At 41.2% G+C, this 22,561-nt stretch overlaps 2 protein-coding genes across 5 annotated transcripts; both read right to left on the bottom strand.

Moving 5' to 3' along the window:
• Positions 1-224: 224 nt before the first annotated feature.
• LOC100273265 (Calcium-dependent lipid-binding (CaLB domain) family protein) lies at positions 225-1,334 on the bottom strand. Its single transcript, NM_001147706.1, has one exon. The coding sequence runs from the start codon at positions 1,246-1,248 to the stop codon at positions 400-402; it is 849 nt and encodes a 282-aa protein (NP_001141178.1). The 5' UTR covers positions 1,249-1,334; the 3' UTR covers positions 225-399.
• A 1,402-nt stretch (positions 1,335-2,736) lies between these two features.
• Positions 2,737-14,581, bottom strand: LOC100280242 (uncharacterized). 4 transcript variants are annotated; one of them, XM_020550383.3, is made up of 34 exons: positions 14,370-14,581; positions 14,047-14,178; positions 12,957-13,040; positions 12,795-12,836; positions 12,342-12,482; positions 11,877-11,952; positions 11,582-11,661; positions 10,630-10,743; positions 10,452-10,526; positions 10,126-10,233; positions 9,820-10,032; positions 9,674-9,735; positions 9,198-9,225; positions 9,040-9,126; positions 8,931-8,956; positions 8,608-8,671; positions 8,447-8,527; positions 8,285-8,332; positions 8,164-8,182; positions 8,005-8,009; positions 7,870-7,881; positions 7,729-7,785; positions 6,332-6,441; positions 6,175-6,255; positions 5,774-5,957; positions 5,150-5,298; positions 4,931-5,069; positions 4,709-4,855; positions 4,098-4,179; positions 3,827-4,002; positions 3,579-3,689; positions 3,388-3,504; positions 3,214-3,285; positions 2,737-3,091 (listed from the first exon to the last, which is right to left on the bottom strand). In XM_020550383.3, the coding sequence occupies exons 2-34, from the start codon at positions 14,134-14,136 to the stop codon at positions 3,011-3,013; spliced, it is 2,961 nt and encodes a 986-aa protein (XP_020405972.1). In that variant the 5' UTR covers positions 14,137-14,178; positions 14,370-14,581; the 3' UTR covers positions 2,737-3,010. The 4 variants fall into 4 exon arrangements, with proteins under 4 accessions (XP_020405972.1, XP_008673180.1, XP_035822229.1 ...); XM_008674958.4 differs by having other exon boundaries at positions 11,582-11,658; positions 14,370-14,490; XM_035966336.1 differs by lacking the exon at positions 14,047-14,178 and having other exon boundaries at positions 11,582-11,658; positions 12,957-13,121; positions 14,370-14,490.
• Positions 14,582-22,561: the final 7,980 nt, after the last annotated feature.

Here is a 22,561-nt window from a genome sequence, read left to right as displayed (position 1 = left end):
GCTTCGGATTAAAGGCATCTCTTCGAAGGTATAGAAGTTGTAGAACTCAATCAAATAGGCTATCGTTGACTGCCATGGATCTTCTTAGCAAGGGTACGGCCTTGCCGCTTCACTGACATCTTTTTCTTTTCTTTTCTGTTCATACTGCAAAAAATATATATAGGCGCCCACGTACGACATGGAAAGCAAGATACGGTTCGAATTGGACAATCAAACCAAGTACTCGATCAAATGGTTGGCGATTAACATATATTGCCATGGTTCAAGTTTTGATTTTTTTTCTCGACTGGGGTGATCTCACTTATTATTTGAATACATTTGAGCTACTCGACTTCGACTTGTTGCCTGGATTTCGGTTCCGTATGCATGATCATGATCTCCTCTCCGACCTGCTTCATTCTAGTAATCGTCATCGTAATCTCCGTCGCCGAACGTCTCCTCCTCCACCCTCTCGGCGACGCGATCCTCGAACTTGTCCTCCACGTAGCTCGCCCCTTCCGCCAGCGCGAGGCCGCCCAGCAGCCCCGCCGCGGCGCCCACGGCCAGCCCCGTCCCCATCCCCATCTTGCTGCTCTTCTGCTGCTGGGCAGGTAGTGGAGCAGCCTCAGCGCCGTACGCCGTCGGAGCAGCAGCTCCGTAGCCATAACCACCGCCGTAGGGAGGAGGAGCGTCGGCCGGGTACCCCACCGGCGGCGCGGCGTACGGCGGCTGTCCGCCGTACGCCGGCGGCGCCGCGTAGTACGGGTCGCGGGCGGCGCCGGGGTTCCCGTACGCGGGCGCCGGGTACGGGTTCGGGTCGTAGTAGCGCGGCGGCGGCGCGGCCTCGCGGACGGCGACGCGGGCCTCGAGCCGGCCCTGCGGGCGGCCCGAGGGCCGCTTCAGCCTGAGCGTGCGCGAGACCCTGGCGCCGCCGACGCCGCCGGCGTCATCGAGGACGTCGCGGAGCGGGAGGCGCGCGGAGCCCACGAGCGGCTTGACGGCGTCGGCGTCGTCGCCGGCGGCGTGGACGACGTCGATGTGGAGGACGGCGTCGCCCAGGCGCGCGGCGGAGGCGGGCGGGACGGGGACCACCACCTTCTCGTCCCACACGGGGTCCTCGCCGTTGTCGGGGTCGACGCGGGTGGAGCACTTGGGCCCGTCGTCCACCCACAGCACGGCGTAGGGCCGGAGGTCGCCGTTGCGCCAGTTGACGTTCTTCAGGTTGCTCGCCGACCCCACCGTCACCTCCACCTCGTAGCGGGAGCCCATGGCGGCTCCTTTTGGGTTGCCTTTGCCTGTGGTGGCGGGGATGGATTGGATGAGATGGGAGGACACTCAAGAGAGAAGGATCGCTGATGGTGAGCGAGTGGGAGGATGCCAACGGGAGGGAAGGTATAAATAGTGTGGCGGGAGATGTGGGGTGGGGCTCACCTGTCAGCTGGGGAGGTGGCGGCTGGCCTTGTTGGGACGGACGGACGGACGGTTGCGACGCTGACGATGCTTGACTAGAAAAGGATGGCTGGCTCGCTGCTCATCGGTTTCTTCTCTGGACGTTGCATTTGAACGGACAACTGCATGGGAGTCTATTTCTTCTTTCTTTCCTCCCTAAATACTGCCATAAATAAATATAAATATATATTTTCTTAGCGGCTAAGTTCATTGACTATCCCAAAAAAATGGCTGTACTTTACTCCATACACGCCTTAGATGATATTCTGCTTGGTTAGAGGAGCTTCCCAGCAAATAACTCCTGAAAATCAGTTTTAATGGACATCTAAAAAATTAGTGTGGGTAGATTTTAAACATTTCTCTAATAGATCTTTTAAAACGACAGATTGTTTCTGTGGAATCCAAAAAAACACATTTATAGCTACAAATGAGAGCTTTAAGTGCTATGAAAAAGTTAGGAGCACTTTACAGAAACTGTTGGAGACAATTTTTTGTGTTTTTTCAAAAAAAACTTGATTTGAAAGAATTATGGGGAACTCTTGGAGATGTTCTTACTAAACAGGGCCTCTACCTGACTACCTCAGTCACACTCCTCCAATCAAGGATGTTTGCCGGTATGTGTGGATAGGACAATCTATTCTCCTAAAGACTCCTCCAATCACCGGCTTAGTACAGCATCACGCGAAAACCAGAGTCAAGGGACATAGGGATTATGATCTAGCCTGCTATTGGACAGGAGTAGCACTCATGCTTTATGCTCTCCGGATCCAGTGCTGATGCTTCCACTGGCCAGTGGCCACTACCGAAGATCAGAGAGATGCCGTGAGGCATGGCGGTGGCGGCCACCACACGCCCACACGGTTTCGACGCGCAAGCTTTCTCCTTTTTCCGCTGGTGGGCAGGACCGCTGGAGTACCATGCACACACCATCATCATCACGACTCACGAAACCTTTCGTTTCCGCCGCCCCCATCTCATCCAATTCCTACCCCACCACCAGAGGTCCAATCGGTTTCGGCATGTAGCTCCGATCCCCAACCAATGCTGTCAATTCACTTCACATGCCTGACTCTGTGCATCTACAGTTCAACAAAATCTACCAATAATAAATATTTTGTTAGAAAACTTAAGAAACCAAAAGAAATACGGTGCCAACAAACCAGCCAAAAAGAACACTTGCTCCTACTTGCTGGAGTGTGCTAGAAGAACCTGGCATGACTGGAAAGCTCCAAACTTTTCCAGCTTTGTCGAAGCCAAGGGTTCCACAGGACCGACTGATAACCAAACCGCGAGTTCGAGAGAGAAACAGAGACAGAGAGCAGCCGTCGTGCTTCAGATGTTTTCTGCCCCACAGCGGTCCGCTGAGCGGAGAACGTAAAAAAAAAAAAACAGCAGTTCCATTCCAACAGACGAGCGCGCATGCATGCTCCAAAGCCCCCCACAAAGCGGGCATCATCACACTTATATTTTATCAGTTCATGCAAATTCGGCCCGCCTGTTTATTATCTCTACTTGTCATTTTACCAACAAAAGAGAGATTCAGTTAAGCACTCCCACTCGCAATTCCTCGGAACTGCCCAAGCTAATCCGCCAAGCTTTTTGAAGCAATCTCGAACACGTTTTCGGAGAGCCCATTGGCCGACACGATCATCTCCAGCTGGGCCTGTGCCATAAATGAAGCAAGGTGTTAGTGTTACTACTATTGCACTATCTTCTTCTTTCTTTTCTGAAAAAAAAAATGCTCGATCAATTGGACTCTACAAAGACTGCAGACGAACACGTCACCTTAGCAAGAGCTTGTCTGGTCTTGTCGTACCGCCTCCACCGAGAAAATGCTGAAACCATGCGGGAGGCCACCTGATTTCACACCCAGGAACAAACCGCATTAGCTAATAATAGTAATTCTCCTAACACTTGAGCGTGGCCCAGACTACAGGAGAACAAGTTCTTGACATTAACCTGAGGGTTTATCTTGTCAAGCTGCAAAACGATCTCACCCAAGAACTTGTACCCAGAACCATCTTTCGCGTGGAAGTTCACAGGTGAGCCACAGAATCCCCCGATTAGTGAGTACACCTGAGTTTTTTTTAGCAAATCTTAGTCAGGTGCTCAAGGTCCACATGAAAATTTAAGCACATGGCACCACCAACCTTGTTGGGATTCCTCAGGTCGAAAGCAGGGTGAGACAGCAGCTTCTGAACATTTGCAACATTTCCAGGAATCTCTGAAGTAGCTTGAAGAGCAAACCACTTGCTTACAACCTATCAGAGCAAAATAAACAACAGGCATCCACTTAATTTGTGTGCTACATTTTTTTTCTCCAAGAACTTGCGTGCTATATTAGTTCATAAAAACATTTATCAGTAACAGATAAAGTATAAGCAGTCATGTATCTTACCAAGTATTCATGCTGCCACTTGTTATAGAAATCCAAGAGGGCATCATCACGAACTTGGCCTGGATTTTGGGATAATGCTGCTAATGCAGCAAACTGCTCTGTCATGTTAGTCGCAGACTTGTACTCATGCAGTGCAAGCTCAACGAAATCTGGCTCATTCAATGACGCAAGGTATGCTACAAGGAACATCAGAAAACTTGCATTAGGTGATAATTCTCTAGAACGTGATTCCTCAGTTGGAGTGCAATAAGTTTGCCAAAGAAAAACATACCAAGGCATGTATTTTTTAATGCACGGCGAGCCATACTATCATGGTTAAATGTGTAAGCCTCAGAACTCCTGTTGCTTTTCACCTAACAAAAAGTTAAAATGAAAAGCTGATGCATGGGGGAACAAGAATAACACAAACAAATACAACGTCCTTCCCAGATAACAGGTCTTCTAGATTTGTGCTATGTCCAAACTACTTTAAGTTTGACCAAGTTTATAAAGAATGTTGTCAGTATCTTATGACACCAAATAGGTATACTATATGAAAAATATGTTCCATGATGAATCTAACGGTACTTATTTGGTAATATGAGTATCGGTATTTTTTTTTTATAAAGTTGGCAAACTCAAGATAGTTTGACTGGAACAAAACTAGAACGGTTTTTTAAGGTGGTGCCCTTGGTTTTGCTGGTGTCCTCATTTTTACCCTTAGTCGTGTTTTTTGCTCAGTTTTGTGCTTCCAGTGCTAAAGAGCAAAAGGGCAAAACTGAGCAAAAAATACAACTAAGGGTAAATTGAGGAAGGTGGCAAAACTAAGGGCATGAATTTAAATAGCCCGAATGCCAAGCTTTTTGGTACAGAGACAGTAGCAACTTGGCTAGTGCCACTTACAGCCGCAAGAAGATCATCTTTAAGTTGCACGGCAAGCTCCTTCTTAATAAAGTTACGGACAGCATGAACTGCATCAGGATCTGCAACTTCCATCATATCCATAATCTCCCCTTGACCAGGCAAAGTTATTGCTTTCGCAATGAATTCCTGTAGCAGATTACAATGGTCAGTTTATAATTGAAGTGTATCCTACAGATTACAATAGCCGCAAATAAATCTTACCTTATCCAAGCTTGTGTTGCGCAGAATTGATCTAATCCCATCAACAAATTTCGGATTTAGAACCAGTGTTTTCTGTTGCTGGAAATCAGCTACGAGACTGAGCATCAACTTACGTGCCAAAACTTGGCCAGCTTCCCATCTAGGGAATAGACAGATCATTAGATTGAATTCTTTAAATAGAAAACGAAATTATCTGCAGTATTGTGGTCCAGAACATACCTGTTAAATTCATCCGAGTCACTGGCAAGCAAGAAAAATAGGTCACCCTCACTCAGATCAGAATCTAGACGGACAGGAGCACTATATCCCCTTAACAAAGAAGGAACTGGCCTCTCAGGAATGTTTTTAAACATAAACTCTTCTTCTTTCTAAATAACATAAAAGCACATTCAAGTATTAGAAAAAAAATGTCAAGAGATGCTTAAATTTGATACAACTAGGCGCCATGTACGGGCAACCACAGGCCAATTACTGACTAAAAATATTATTGCAGAAATTTGAGGTCTTGCAAAGGGCTTCTGAATAAATGTAAATAAATATAAATAACAAGGTCGCAATTGTAGTAGAGCACCAACAGTGTAGCACTGAATGAACAAATACTAGCCTGCCCTAACTGCACAATATGCAAAAGATTCACAAATCAAACCATGTTAAGGCTATCTCCAGCAGCTTATCCATCCACATACCCATATTCAAACTCCACTCTACGAACAGTGCAGTCTAAAGTGCAAAACAGTATTTTGGGTGACCATATGGCCATATGGGTGAACTGCTAGACACGGTCTAATGAAGTTTATTTCTTGACGGGAAAGCTTGAAGGAAGATAATCATGGTTGCTTTCACCTTTTTAAACTGAAGCACAGTAGTGAAGACTGGCTGGCCATCAGTAGAGACTGTTTGGAGACTTCCATCACTGTAAACGGAAGTGAGGGGCATATCTTTTCCAGTAGAGTCAACAAGTCCAACAGCAACAGGTATGAACATAGGCTCCTTAACCGGCTGGCCAGGAGTGGGTGGTACTTCTTGGCTGAAAAAAATAGAAAAGGCAGATGGTTTAGAAATGTACTATTTTCACCAATTACTACAATGTAGGAAGAAACATTATCAGGGCATGTAAATCCCATACACTAGCATCAATGAAAACGAATATATAGAGAGAATTCGGAACGATAGTTCAATATATATCTAATTGTAAGTACTAAAGATCCATAAGTACTTCAGAACCAGAGAATGTGGAAGCTTACCTAAGTTTCAAAGAGAATGTCTGAGAACTAGGATCATATGAAGATGCCACCTTGACTATAGGCGTACCTGCTTGAGAGTACCTATTGGATGGTTTACAATTAGATAGTGATCACAAGTAACGATAAAAAACATGATTCAAAGATAAGTGTCTACTACCATTGTAAAAAGTTTGGCAGTTGTGCATTATTTGCATCACACATGGCTGCATAGAAGTCTTCACAAGTGACAGCTTGCCCATCATGCCTTTTAAAATAAAGATCCATGCCCTGCAGGGGAAAACAACATGGTAAATAAACCAAATATGTGTACAAAATTATACCACGGTACCACACATTCAACAACAGGAGACATCGGTAGCATTACATGCACATGATTCACAGTACAAGACAATGTCACGAATTTTACTTATACATTTAAGAAACATTAATTTTTATTGTAGAATTATGATGCACAATAGCACAAAAATATTCTTGAAGGAAAATCTTGAAACTATGATCACTGATATGGGTAAAAGTTACCTAGCTTGTGGAGTATAAATAGTACGTGCAGATTTACGTGAAAAGTAATTTCATTTTGTTTATGTTTTATGCTGACATATAAAAAACTCAGCCGGTAGAGGAAAGACCACCCCCACGGTATTATATTAAGAAGCTCAATCAGAGCCCCGACTAAGAAAGGTCACGAAAGCTAGCCCCCGTGCAGTATGAGGGTCCGCCCCCTATAGACCAGATCTTTACTCATGCTTTGAGCCCCTCTAAGCCCCTACACGAGGATCCGCCCCCCATAGCTCAATCCATCTCATGTGCACACAAGCAAGGGAACCAGCGAGTGAACTTTTTTAACCTCAACCTCAAATTCACATCCAATAGGATTCAAACTCAGGATCTGAGGAGTGCTACTCAAACCACTCAAAAAACTCAGCTAGAGGCACTTTCACGTTTTATGCTGACATATAATTATACAAATAATGGTCATGGATGTGTATTAGAGATAATGCTAAAGTTTAAATGGAGATGACATTGCACATTTCTTATGGGGTGTCAACTAGGGGGGCAGAAGCCCATAGGATCAACTATATGGATTGGATCAGTTAGGGATAGTATTTGGTTTGGATCAATTAGAGATAGGATTGGAATTGAATACGGTTTTTTAGGATTTGATTAGTCCTTACTTGGGAGCCAATCATGCTCTTGGCTGGGTTAGGTCAGTTGTGTTTTTGTACTTTGGCTGGGTTTCTTTCCCCAAACCTTTGTACTTGTTCTTCCTATCTTAATGAAATGACAATGCAGCTCTTCTGCGTTGTTCGAGAAAAAAAGGATACCCTCTATATAAAGGGAGGTGATATAAGAAGCAAGGGGGAAATGAAGAACATTTAATATCAAATCTCTAGTCTCCCTCCACACCCCCAACCTCCCAAAAAAATATCAAATATTCTAGTCTCCCTCCAGGCCGATTTTGTCTGGATATCCTCATGAAAATGGTTATCACTAAATGAACTACGGTTCATCCCTACACTTGTACCCTCACATTTTAGGTCAAAGCTCTAAATTTACCTTTCGGAACCCTGATGCTCCAAACATGGTCTTGTACATTCTGACAACTTCAGCACCCTATACCAAACACATGTCCAGGTCACATCTCATTTGCCATTTTCTATAAATGCATGGAAATTAAAGATAGTTACATGAACAAACCTTCTCGTAAACCTGATATGAATCCCATAATGGTTGGATGAAAGAACAAAGAAAGCAACAAAAAAGAATGTCAGAGCTTTAACCATTAACTATCAGAGTATTTGCTTAACAGGGGACAAGATGAAAAACACGTACCGTAACTGCCAAGTTATTCATAACCAAAGTCACCAGGGATAGAATGGTAGATTCATCAGATAAGATTTCAATTGTTCAACAGGGGATGAATAATAAATCAGTTGATGGTTTTCTGCATTTCGCTGTATGCAGCCAATTTTTGAGACAACAAAAACTCACCAGTATAGAAGTTGTCCATCTGCCAGTGAAATTTAAAAGGTTACAAACCATAAATTTATTTCTGATTCAAAGCAACATAGAGTAAATGAATTTAAATCACAGAATAATTGAGCATTAGCACCTTGATATAAGAATGGGGACGGATAGGATGTGCCATAGGCCCGGCGTCCTGGATATAAGAGAAGAAGCCACAGGTTGGTCAAAATAAAATCATGCTGCCACATGCTGCAGTTTACTTCAATCACCAACAATCTAACAAGATAGTATAGTAGATCAACGAAACCTGTGGGAATTGATAGATTCTAAGTTTGGAGACATCAGCAATACGTTTTACCGTACGACAGCCAAGATCTGAAGAGAACTCCTACACAAATAATTTAATTAGAAGAGTAAGATGAACAAACAAACTTGCAGCAGCTAACACATGGCTAACTGCCGGAGTACCTGATCCCTGAAAACGGTCAGTCCTTCTTTCAGGGTTAGCTGGAACCAATCACGGCAAGTTACTCTGTGACACCATAGATATAAGAAAACCATTTCTTTTGTTAGAAAAAAATATCATTACCATTCAGCCATCCCAAGCTATAGCTTATCATGGCTTTAATCTCATCAGGAAAAGCACCAATTAATGAGACAATAGAAAAAAAAGGTGAAAAATGAACAAATACTAATCACTAGATCAATCATGAAGGAATTAAATACAAGTTATGATAGCATAATTGCAAATAAAAAAATATCCATTATTGTGATATCGAGTAGACAGTTACCTATTCCCAGTCCAGTTGTGGAAATACTGGAAAAAGAACAAGCTGTAAGTATAATTGAATCCACTAAAAAAAGAGCGAGCATAATCACCATCACTAAAAATGTATGTACCTCATGTCCAACAACACCCAAAATAGCAGCATAATCACCATCAGTGGCAGTCTCCGGTGATGCCAACACAAGTCTAGATTGAAATATCTGTTCATTCATAAAACAGTGTTAAAAACAAATTGATGTGCGGAATTTTCCAAGGAAAGGTAGAATCTTACATTCAAGCTCTTGTTTTCCATTGCTCCCCTGCAATTAACAGAGTTACCTTTATCAACACGGTTTGGGTCATGCTATATTGTACAACTGGGCGATTAGCTTGTTAACATTTAACCAAAGTATCAAGTTCCACAAGTTAAACCCACACCCGTATAGAGGGGGGGAAAAGGCAGACCCAGTGCCAGAGGCTCCCACAGGAGGGCTTGTTCGGTTATTTCCGCTCCACATGGATTGAAGTGGATTGGGTGGGATTGAGATGAATTTTGAGTTTTTATGGATTTGAACCGACTCAATACCATCCAATCCACATGTATTCACGTCAAAACGAACAAGCCCTGAGTGTGATCTGTAGAAGGGATAAACTGAGGCAAGCCTTTCCCCGCAAATGCGACCTGCCCTTCTCCACACCCTTATAGAGGGGAAAAACACTCCCCAAAATATACTGCAGCATGGTGATAAAGATAGGAAAAGAACTTACATATTGAAATCAGGAACAACAACAATGTTGAATAAATCAAGATCATACTCCAGACCAAAGACCTGGCAGGTGGCATGAAGAGGTAACTGAATCAGCTATCTGATTTGAACTAAAGAAACTGCAGGCAAATTAGAATCTGGAACAACCTCCTCATCCCATTTCATTGCTGCTTTAAGAGAATACATAGCATGTGCTGTTTTTGGTAAATCTTGGGCAGGAGTCCAAATTCTTAGTGTTACGTTGCGGCCAGAGCATGTAACAAATGAATCCTCCCGGCATCCCAGCTGACCAGCAACTAGAGCAAACAGGTAGCTTGGTTTCTTGAAGGGATCCTCCCACAGTGCGTAATGCTTTCCACCCTACAGTTCAAAAATGAAAATGGCCTAAAGTGATTGTCCCTTTCTTACCTCTACCCTGTGATGATTGCATTAGAACTTAGGAAGGTAGCATACCTCAAGGTCTCCCTGCTCAATAAGATTCCCATTGGACAATAAAACCGGATACAAAGTTTTATCAGCTTCAATGCGGCAAGTATATTTTGCCATAACATCTGGGCGGTCCTGCGATAACATTCAACATTTCCGAATAAAGAGCATGTATTAATCAAATATCAAAACCTCGTAAAAAGATCGTATTTATAGAGATAACATGATATTTGATGTGTCATATATCAAACCACAAGCCAACATGGAACCAATATACAATATCTGATGTTAATAAACAGTAGGTGAACCTTAACACCATTCTATATAGTAATTTTACTGAAAGTAAGACCTACCTGAAAGTAGGTAATCTTCCGAAACCCTTCTGCTTCACACTGGGTGCAGAAGTTACCAGTAGACTTGTACAGCCCCTGTGAATGTACAAGAAAGATTAAAAGGTAACCTAGCTGTTAGCCTACATTATATCTAATGGACTAGCTAGTAAGACTGTATCCCACTAAAAGCAGTCTGTACCTCCAGTGATGTGTTTAGCTGGGGATATATTTCTGTGACAATTTCCAAGTTGAATACAACAGCAGGAGGTGTTGAAAGCATCAGATGGCGAGAATTGACTTTATACTCTTCACCCTATCATAAAGTAGAAACAGGCAGGTGAGAAACGAAACAGAAGAACGAAATGTATGTTTTTTAGGCAAAACGTTTTCAAAGAAAAGAAACACATATTAACAGCAGCAGGGTTTCTGATAACTGTGCTGGGCATTAGGCGGATCCCTATCATACTAAGAAACATTGGCAGGATATAAATTCAGTGAAATATATAGTACCCCACTAACTAACTGCCAATATCAATAGTGTGACAGGAAAACATGATAGAATGGAGCAAGCAATCTAATGTCACAAACCATGAAAGACAACTTGGCTATTGCCAAATGTTACTATATACAACTACTATTTTTCTGGAAATGCCTCTGCCATCTAATCACAATCCCTTCAAAAAATTTCAAACATATGCCCCCCTGTTGCTTGTCGAGTGCAATCCTCCATCTGATTTACCTTTTTCCCTTGGAAAGATAATGAATTACACTATCATTCTGAGTTGGAACAAAACGAGTTCCTTCCCACCATTTCTTGGTAATCGTGCACCATTCCTGTTAACATTCGTTTTGAAAAAATAGGGGCAAACACACGAAGTCTAAAAGACAGGGTCAAAACTGCAGTTACAACCCAAAACAAAGGCACTGGCGCAATTGTCCCTTTCCAAATACATGCTATACATCCTACCTACTGTTGTACAAACATGTGTCAACAGAATCTAATCTAAAAAAGACAAGGAGATGGTTATCAATGTTGAAACTCAAGATGAAACTATAACAGCTCGGCTGTAACAAGGATGGCAAAGGAAACAGTTGTCCTGCAATTTAAAACATCTAAACACAACCAAAATATTATGTGAAATAATTATCACCTTTAATTCAGTGCCATTGACTTTGATTGATATGAGCTTGAGGTCATGCCCATGAAGAACTAGTGGAGCTGAGATGCCTGCTACAATATATTACAATTGAAATTTAGTTAGAAAGTTGAGAAGCTCATCTAAGCTCCAGAGTTACTTCTCATGATGTAAATGGAAAAATAATGGAGAAGAAAAAAGATTATGCAAGAAAGATGTAGAGGCCTTGATGAGGTACACATGATAATATTTTGCCAGATAAAAGAATGTACAAGGCAACTGGGCAATAGTTGCAAGGCTAGATTTTGACCTTCAACTCCAGGAGATACAACTATTTTAGATGTAACTATGGTCTTTTCTTCACCAAGTTGAAATTGTAAATCCACCTGCAGTTGAATTAAGTGACAGTTAAAAAACAGAAACAAAAAACAGGCAAAAAACCAAGGATCAACAGTCAATTTACAAGAAACATAGCCCAAACATGAACTATTATGGTGTCCAGATCTATCTACATGATAACACCATTTGAGAACATGTTGCTCTAGGATGGTAGATTTTTCGTCGAAACTAGTTTCAGGTACTATATGGTGTAACTTGTACTGATATATTTCTTAACAGTAACTGTCAAAGTTTTATGTTGGAAACTGTGTTGATGTCTAAAACATTTCGAAACTGCTAACCTCACATAGAGCACAGCATCTAGAGAATTTCTAACAACCAACATTCAGATGCTGAAAGTTGTGCGGAAAAGCAATTAGAAAAGACATGTAGTTACCGTGTCAAAATAATAATCAGGTGCCTTGTAATCTTTCAAGAATATCTCCTTGGGGACATCCATGCCTGGTTCTTCAGTGGCAGCAGGCGGCGGCTCTGTTGCAACAGAACAGGATGTCCTCTTGCCAACAAACTTTACCCTCTGAATTATGGATAAGAAAGACAATAAGGAAAATCTAAATCGAAGAGCCATGTAGGTACATTACATGCCATGAGTGGAATAAATTAAAGAAATACACTATTATTATTACGTCCTACTAGAGTACTACTCAAAAAAGAAAAATCAGCTCTCATGTGTGTTTGTGAAGAAGAGAAAATTCAAAAAAAAAACTTATTAGCACATAATAAAACCAAGTTATTTTCTAACCTAACAGGTAGCAGCTCACAAGATATGTTCATAAATGTATGTATTATATAATGATAACAAATAGTTGGCTTGAAGGAAGAGACTAACATTTAGCAACAAGGGAGGACCGGATTGTATCCAACGTGAACCCTGCAACAGGATACAATAAAGTATATAGTAGCTGGCTATAGCACAAAAAGATGTATAACTGAAAACAGGTAACAACATTCAACTATAGTAAGAATCCGACAAAAAGAAGAGGAATGTTACCTCTTTCCTTATATTGTAAGTGTTGCTAAAGCAATTCTTTACTGATGAAGTCCTCTTCGGTGAGCACGATGGCAAGGCTCGATACTGCCAAAAAGTGAAGGAAGTCACTAGGCAATCACTGACTACAGGATGTGGCTTGCAGTATATAACACTTAGTCGCCACAACTACAAGACAATAATCAGTTTATCTGTCTATGTTAGAAGAAGCATGTACCAGTAATAGCACTAAAAAGAGCGTAATACATGGAGGAAGAATGCCCGGTGGGCAAAGCAGGCAATATAATCTGACATGAATGAAATGTACAACAACAACAACAACAACAACAACAACAAAGCCTTTTTGTCCCAAGCACGTTGGGGTAGGCTAGAGATGAAACCCCGTATGAAAACCTCAGAGCTCAACCCCCAAAGAACAGAAAAGGGAAACAAAGGCAAAGGAGAACCGAAAACAACGAAACGGGGAAACACATAAAAGAGATACAACCCACAAGGACCAGCAAGATCTAAAATGGACACAAGAAAAGGTCAAACGATTAAGGAGGAAAAGCGAAACTATCAATCAGGGTTCTGGCACGTGAATTGCACACTTCCACCCCTTCCTATCTGCGGCGAGCTCTTTGTCAATATTCCACTCCTTCAGGTCTCTCTTCACAGCCTCTGTCCACGTCAAAGTTGGTCGACCTCTACCTCTCTTCACATTTTCGGGACGCCTAATTATTCCGATATGCACTGGTGCCTCTTCAGGTCTTCGTTGGATATGTCCAAACCATCTCAAGCGATGTTGCATAAGCTTCTCCTCAATTGGCGCCACTCCTACTCTCTCTCGTATATCATCATTCCGGACTCGATCTCTCCTTGTGTGGCCACATATCCAGCGCAACATATTGCATGAATGAAATGTACAATGCATAAAAATAACTGGACTATGACAACTGCAGTGCTAATCGAAGTTCATATTAGTAACTTGGTCTAACAAGTATAGTGACCTGGTAATTAGAATCGAAAATTAAGCCAGGATTGGAAGAAGAAGATTGGAGACACAAAGAGGGGAGGGCAGTGACTAGAGTTTAGATAAGGGCAGTGGAATCACATGGAAGGAGGAGATGGCGGGCAGAAACCCGGTCCTAACCAAACCGCAGCCTCGGCACGCCGCTGCGGGGCTAATCAGGCGACGCGCCATCCCAACCGAACCAATCCCAAACGTCGAAGGATGAATCCTAAACTGGTAGGGGTAGGCGTGCACGAGTTAGTACTCCTGTTTGCACGATGCAGCAGCAAGCAATCAAAACAAAACGGAAGAAATCGAGGAGAGCCGGCGGGCAGGCGGATTGGATTCGGAAGAATAGAGGTTGTGAATCCCCAGCGCGAGAGGGGAATCGATCCGTCCGAGCAGCGAGGACCAGGGTTCCTTACCTAGCAGCGAAGGGATCGGATCGGGACACGGGATGGATCCGCTGCACTCCCTACCACCACCAGTGGAGCGGAGCGCAGGAGGCTGCGGCGGCGGCGAGGATGGCGTTACGGATGTTAGGATGATTTCACTGGTTGGCGATGCCGTGGGCCTTTGTAGGCCCACGCGTCGGAGATAGTTGCCTTCAAATATCTATCTTATCTGTCCATCTTTTCTTTTTCTTTTTCTTTTATGAACGGATGAAAGAAAAACAGAGAAGAGCCCTTTTGCTCGTCGGTGATTAGTTGTGATGCTATAGCTACTTTCAGAGTTGCTTTCACATTGATAAATCATGAATGTATTCCAACTATAACACTTGTCCAGTGAAACATATTTGTTTATTCAAATTATTCTAATGCTCCTCTTTCTAAAAACTACGTGGATCTCAGAGCATCTCCAAGGTGTTCTAAAACAGTGTCATATTTTAAAATACAGTGTCATATTTTAAAATATAGGCTTAACTCAAAAAATTATACTATAATTGTTTTCAAAAAAATATAGGACACAACATAAAATGACTTAAATATACTACACCCTAGACTAGTGTTATGTCCTTATTTCTACATCATTCTCAACATTTTCTTACTAATAATTAGATGTGTAATTGAATCGGATAAGGACGGATATCACTAAAAACTATATTTGTTTTTATATTTTTTCAGATTCGAATACGGATAGCTTCGGATACGAATACAAGTACGAATATTTTTTTATACAAATACGGATAGCCTTGTGTCGAATACAAAACTAGTGGGACACGGATAGTGTCGGTAACTGATTTTTTGTCGGATACCGTGTAACACATCATTTCACACATATCATGTAATCATTTAGATACTCCTTGAGTCCAAAAATTTTTGAGGATTATATGTGGATATGTGTTGGGCCTATGTAAATTTTTTTATAAATTTCTTAAGCTACTAGGTATGTGCCTGTGCGTTGCGACGGTGTATAACTATTTGATAAATGTTAATGTACAACGATCTTAGGTAACACTACGAAAATTGGCCTCAGTTGATAGTGTAATTTTACCATTTTCAACAGATAGAAGTTTAAAAGCAGATCCAACTATTACAATAAACATATGCTTTACAATGTATCATAACATATTTTAGTAGCATTTTGAAGTAAAGAAACTTTGAGTGCATGCCAAAAAACAAATTATTTTTTTCCGAAACAACGATGGTGTCGCAAACTATGAGATAGATAACCCGACTTCATCTACAATCCTTGACTGCATGGGCATAAAATAGCATACCTGCAAGCAAAATTTTAGTCAAAAATGAGGATATGTGACCATGATCTTAAGTAGCACTAAGAAAATTGGTCTCAGTTGACAATGTAGTAATTTAACCATTTTTCATAGATAGAAAATTAGAAGCAGATCCAACCATTATAGTAATCCTATGCTTTATGTTGTATCATAGCAGATTTCAGTAGCATTTTGAAGAAAATAAACTTTGAGTGTGCGCTGAAAGAAACATTTTAGAACTGTTGGAAGCTCGTTTCACCGGGGAGATAGATAGCCCGACTTCATCTACAATCCCTGACTGCGTGGGTGCAAAATAGCCTACCTACAAGCAAAATTTTAGAACACAAACATTTTAGAACTCTAATATGTGACTCCAAAAAAATCTTACATATGTATCGATTACAAATAATTTGCATTAAAAACTATTGGAAGCTCGTTTCACCATGGAGACACGTAAATCCTTATAAGCAACACAATAGTCTAGTACACGGATTATCTCAAAAAAAATAGCATACGGCGAGAGTCATGTACCTGGGGCACAAGTCCTGCTTCCATTTATACTTCCATGTCCACGCCACACACGACAGACCCATAGCCAATTTATACAATAGAAACATAGAAAGGGGAAGTGCTTCCTAGATAAAAACATTGTGCAAAATCATTAATAAGTTCAACAAGAGCTTAAGGTCGTACAGACAACACAATGGTGCACTCTTGAGTAGTTAAAACTCAACAGCTATTCAGACAATAAAGTGATAAGCACACATCAGCAAGAGCATAACAGAATAGGTTAACAGTTACAAGGAACCTACAACTCTGATTACAGATGGAAGCCATCCTCTGTATAAAGCAGGAAAGCCTTCTTCACCGTAGATTTGTCAAGGAAGTTTCATGCTTTTGCTACACTTTTGGGTAGCCTTCATTGTATACATATCTTCGTTGGTTCCATTGGTATGCATAGTTCAAATAGGCTGTTTAGATTAGCTACAAGTCATATAAAAACATGGAAATGAGGCAAAAAATATCAAAGGGCCATTTAACAGGCAAGTTAAGTAAAAGGAAAGAAATGTAAATGTATACAAGTTTTTTCATTCCAATCGTGTCATATTTATGGATTAACCTCACAAGGTATCTCAATGGTTGAAGCTATTACAATTAGCAGAATTTGCAATGGAATGAGAAATATACTGAAATAGACATGTGAAAGGTAGTTGAATGCTGCATTGATAGAGTAACACATGTATAATCCATAAGCAGGTTGTTAATCAAATGGTTAAACCATGGTGAAATTGCATAGTACCTTGTGAGTACAGGAAAATGTGCAAGATAAGCAGGCTCTGCCGACCTAGACGGGGCTTCTAACTCAGCCAAAAATAGCACCCGGTGACTATATGAAAATCTGAAACATAAGTAGCATGAGCCAAGCTGAAGCAAGGGTAAAAAGTGTAACATGGTGAAGAGCTGAAAAGATCTGGTAGGAGGTGATATGGTGCGCGAAATCCACACAAGATAGTACATGGACACTGCATAAGAAATTGAGAACTAAATTAGACAGTAGTAAAGAAAACAGTCAGAATAAATAAAAACAGCCCAGAAACATAATCATTTAGGTGGAATTACAATTAAAAATGAGAACTAAAAAAGAATTGAGAAAATCTCACACTGACCTATGCAACAAGTAACTAACAAATTGACAAGATCAAATAGAGCACACTACCATTTGTTTATGTGAGAACTGAAGTTTGCGTCAAATATAGGCCAAGAAGACAGAGAACATCAATACTGGAAGAGAACACATCAGTATTTAGGACAATACTTTAAAATGACTTGCTCAAATATTATAAATAAATAACAGTACTCATTAGCTTACTTCCCTGCTTTCCCCCTACTTTCTTCCTTATGTGCATCAACGCTGGCACGCCAAAGGCAATTGTCTTCTATGGAGTACCCAAATGACGTGATTACAAGTTTATTCACAGATTTGAATACGGTTAGGCAAATAAATGAACAAGGGATGGATTAGCACCTAATAAGTTCACTACTTTGTAGTTGCCCGTTGAATATAGTTCAATATAGCTGAAACAATATCATAACTGAAAAGGCATTGCTACTGAACAATGGTTGTGTTAATTCCTTTCAAGTTATTTTTAGTTCACTTAAACAAAGCCTATACACTGCAAAATAAGCTTGTAATTTTAAAGCAACATATGTAATAACTATAGTGCAACACAATTCTTAATCGTCTCAAGATAATTTCCAAGGTGAACCAATCATGTTGGTTGTACACCGGAATACTACTCATAGGATGAGAAGTGCTACTTTGGATGCAACCACCAACCGAATCTATATATGATGGTACATGTGTTTATATATAGCCTTGCAAAGAAGATTGAAGATGTACACTTTAGTTGAAATTATGGTATTGTCGTCTCAAACACTGTAGTTCTGATTGGAAGCAAAGCAGAAACCAAGAGTACTTGTGCGTTGAAAGTTTTCTTTGGGCAAATAGAAAACCCATGGCATTTATTGTGGGCCAAACCGTGCAAAGTTTAAACCAAACTAATGTTAAACAAAATTCCCTAGCTATTTCATTATGTGTTGGTGAAGACAAAATCTCAGTCCATATTTTCAATCCAATTTTAGTTTATCAGTGGCCACAAGCTGGGACAGATCAAATCCCAAACATTCTCAGCACACAAGCAGGGACAGTAGTAGCAACTGAATAAACAAAGATTTGTCTCATTACCAAGCGAACTGCCAAGAAGCGCCGCTAGTCCTCATCTCATCAAAATGAGGTCTGTGTGGATCGTAGGGGCCGTATCAGATCGAGACGAGAACCACCCGCCCGGGAAGATCTTGCTGCTCTCGCCGCCATTGGCTCCAAGCAAAATGAAAAATGTGGAAGAAGAGAGATCCATTATGCGGACCTGTCTATACGGAGCTGGTGGCGGAGGGGAGGATCCGCCTATAGGTCCACAACGATGTGCCGGTGCCGCGCCAGCGCCTCGCGTAGCGCGAACACCTTGTCGGTGGAAGGATCCGCCTATAGGTCCACAACGATGCGCCTGAAGTTTGCGTCAAATATAGGCCAAGAAGACAGAGAACGATCTGTTCTCAACTATTAGCAGAAAAAAGTTGAGGTTTCAAAATAATTAACAATAAATAATGATGGTTTTTTATATTTGCAACCGTACCAAAATACATTTGTAGCACCTTGAACAAGAGGAGAGCTATATCGTAGCGATATTTCTTTTTCGTCAAGAGGGCTTCAAACAACTGCATAACAAAAATGTAATTAGTAAACTAAGTTTAAATATGAATGTATCTATAATTGAGAGAATCATGTCTTGTGAAGGAATAATCAATCGAAAATCAAACTAAATTATAATGCATCCTGAGATTAACTTTTTTTACCAATGATTTATGTTACATGCCAACCTAAACTACATGATTTCTTTTTTGATAACTTAAATGGATACTTTTAAAAGACGTGAACTTGAAACGAAAACCATGATATCTTGATAATGTACATGGCCTGTATTTAATACATCCTCAGACCATTTGTTAACTTACTAACACAACATACCCATTTGTGAAAAAGAAGTGCAAATATGTTGGTCGCGAAGGACTTGCTCCAGAGTTGCACTATCAACTCAAGTATAAGCATGCCACTTTCAGACACTCTAACAAAATGATTTGCAAGAATCTCATAGAAGCATAGCCAACCATCCTCCTGTTCATCAGCTGGAGCAATGCATCATCATTCTCGCTTATAATTGCATCTGTTCAAGTATAATGCAATTATTTATTCTAGGATTCAAGAAACTGCACGTAGATCGTGCTTCAGGGTCCAAAAAAGATCACAGTAAATGTGGACACAATAATCTTAAAGAATGTATTTATCATAAGAGGAAGTGGTGAGTGGTGACTTAACATAAATATACAACAACAAAACATAGTACGTTGTTGACTCCAGGAAATCCAAAGATGCATTACTATGTTCTGTAGCATCCCAAAAAACCAAATCCTGGAATTTTCTCAAACTTGCTCTAAATTCAAAATGAATTTCAAATTTCATTTCAAAATGTTTGTTTGCGAGTTGATATCAGCAAATAAAATATAGTGGTCTATATTCTCTCCAAAATCCTCCTCAAATATCCTACAAATATTTCCCCAGTGATCCCCCTCAAATTCTTTCCAGAAATACTGCCTAGATATTTCCCTAGTGATCCCCTTCAAGTTCTTTCCAGAAATATTGCCCAAATATTCCACCAATATATCTCCAAGTATTTTCTTCCTAAGAAATACCTTCGTCCAAATAATCTTTGTCCTGTCGTTATGCTGCCGAAATTCCGATCGTTCGTCCGTTCGATAATTCGATCGTTCGTTCATAGTTCTTATTCATCGTTCATCGTTCGTTCATAGTCCCTATTCATCGTTCATCTAGATTATCTTTGTCCTGCCGTTATGCTACCGAAATTCCGATCGTTTGTTCGTCCGATCATTCGATAGTTCGCCCGTTCGTTCATAGTTCCTATTCATCGTTCGTTCATAGTCACTATTCATCGTTCATCGTTCGTTCATACGACTATTCACCATCACTATTCATCATTACTATTCACCATCATTACTATTCACCGACCCTATTCATCTTCGTTACTATTCATCGATGATATCTATGGTACCTTTTCTGTCGTCACTATTCATTGTTACTATTCATTGTTGCTATTCATCGATCATCCGATCACCCCAAATTTCAACTACCCATCCATCATGTTGTCCAGTCCACCTAAGACCAGCCAGACCCATATTCCAGTCATATGAACTCCGGTGACTGTGATTTTCCTTCCAGTAGGGAACTTCCCATCTGGTCACCCATCTCAGGTTTCTCCAAGTTGAGCACGCTTAACTTTGAGATTTCTTCGAACCAGGCTTCCAAACTCCGATTCCAATAATTCTTGTTTCTAAATTCTTATCGAATTATTCCCTATCCAACCATGTCATCCCTTAAGCATGGTTCATATTCCAAAAAACTCCCAAAATACTCTTGTCCCATATTCTGCCTATAACTCTCCTGTTCATACTAAGTCAGACGATTCATTCGTCACTATTCTCACCAACAGTGAACTTCACTGTACTACACCACATACACCTAGTTATAAATACACCCAGCTACCCTCTCCTTCTCCACACACACTCAACACCCTCAGCTAAGGCAAACACCCCATCCACTCAGTTACTCCGCTTTGTCGGCTACACGCATAGTGTCGCTTCGCCTCCAGTCCACCCTCCTGGTAAGCACCTCCGCTCCACCACTAGTAGTATCTCAACACCACATGACACAGATTCTACTCAAGATTCTACCCATCCATATATCGCTATTCTGACCACTATACTAAATATTTGTTGATATACTTGCTGGTTTGTATGTTTGCTTATTTATGTTGCATAGCTATTGGAGCGTTCGTGTCGTCTCGTGGAGGCCAGATCTACAAGTCTACGCCATGCAGTGGAGCTAGAAGCCAGTTCCGCGAGCTTCCCTTCCCCCTTCGGCGGATAAGCACGACAAGCTCACTGGATCCCTTTGATGCATAAATTACCTATGTTTTACAACCAGAACCCTCAGTCTGTTATTTTAGGCATGATATGATTTTGAGACAAGTTATTATGGCCACCCAACCGCTTGCCGCAATCAATCCTTGATATATTTATTACAAATGATTTGAGAAAAGGTGTGAGTTTTCAAAAGAAAATGCTTTTCAAAATGTGTATGATGAAGGGTTTTCACCCTCATCACCTTTGAGTAGGGATGATCAGGGACTCTCTGGTTTAGGGGAGGGCGTAAGGTGATGGCTCAACTGGTTTAGGTGTGAGCAGAAGGATTGTCCCCTCACATAAGGACTGGTTTGTCATCCTTCACTACCTGTACTCATGATAAGTACAACCACTCGAGACTGTATGGGCAGTCACTCAATATGAACTCGTACGGTCCAAACCCCAGGGTTATGAAGGCTGGGGAGCACCGGGAGGATAAGGAGGGGGAATGTTTTGTCCGGTTTGGACATGGAGGTGGCCTGACTCCTTCCGGTATAAGCGCTAAGGTAAGGACGTGCGAGGAAAGAAAGAGATTCGGTTTTGGGTCTCACTAGCTATGAGATCGCAGAGTCGGACTAGTGGGTAAAGTGTACACCTTTGTGCAGAGTTTGAAAACCTATTTGAATAGTCTGTGTCCACATGAATAGACGAGTCTGGTGTGGTATGGCAATTAGTGTTTTGTTTTCCAAAAAAAAGATGCTTTTGAGAAAAGTGGTTTTTAAAAGGTCCGGCGGTTGAGCCGTGAGTTATGGTGGACGGGAAGTCCAGTAGCTGTTTTTGAAAATGAAAACCAGTGGGAAACTGTTGAGATACCTGGATGGTTTAGTCTAGGGGATTTTGTTCTAATATTGAAAAACTTCCTGATCCTTTTGGAGAGGATGTGCTTTGCAAAATACAAAATGTTTTACAAAACAACCCTGCATAAAATATTGTTGTTTCTGCAAAATATCCTGAGCTCCACATATTCCATGCATTATATCTGATTTCCCCATTCCGTGGGTGAAGGTGGGCTGCTGAGTACGTTTGTACTCACCCTTGCTTATTTGTTGTTTTTTCAGAAAAGGAGATCGGGTAAGAGTTATGACTGTTCCCAACCTTGCTTGTGGCTGTTGGACCGCTGATTTGCTTCGCTGCGTATATCGGGCTGCTTCAGCCCCACTCTGATGATATGTCCCGAGTTGTGGACCAACTCTTAAAGTTGTTCGCCACCTTTTATAGGTTTGTCTCGTTTAAGCAGATCTGTAATCATCTGATGTATAAATGTGTTTACTAGCCTCCTGGGACTAGTAATTGTATCACATTTGAGTC

This window comes from Zea mays, chromosome 1 (assembly GCF_902167145.1).
Source record: "Zea mays cultivar B73 chromosome 1, Zm-B73-REFERENCE-NAM-5.0, whole genome shotgun sequence".
Classification (NCBI taxonomy): domain Eukaryota; kingdom Viridiplantae; phylum Streptophyta; class Magnoliopsida; order Poales; family Poaceae; genus Zea; species Zea mays.
Note: the sequence above shows the minus strand (reverse complement) of the source record. Positions and strands in the feature narration are given on the sequence as shown.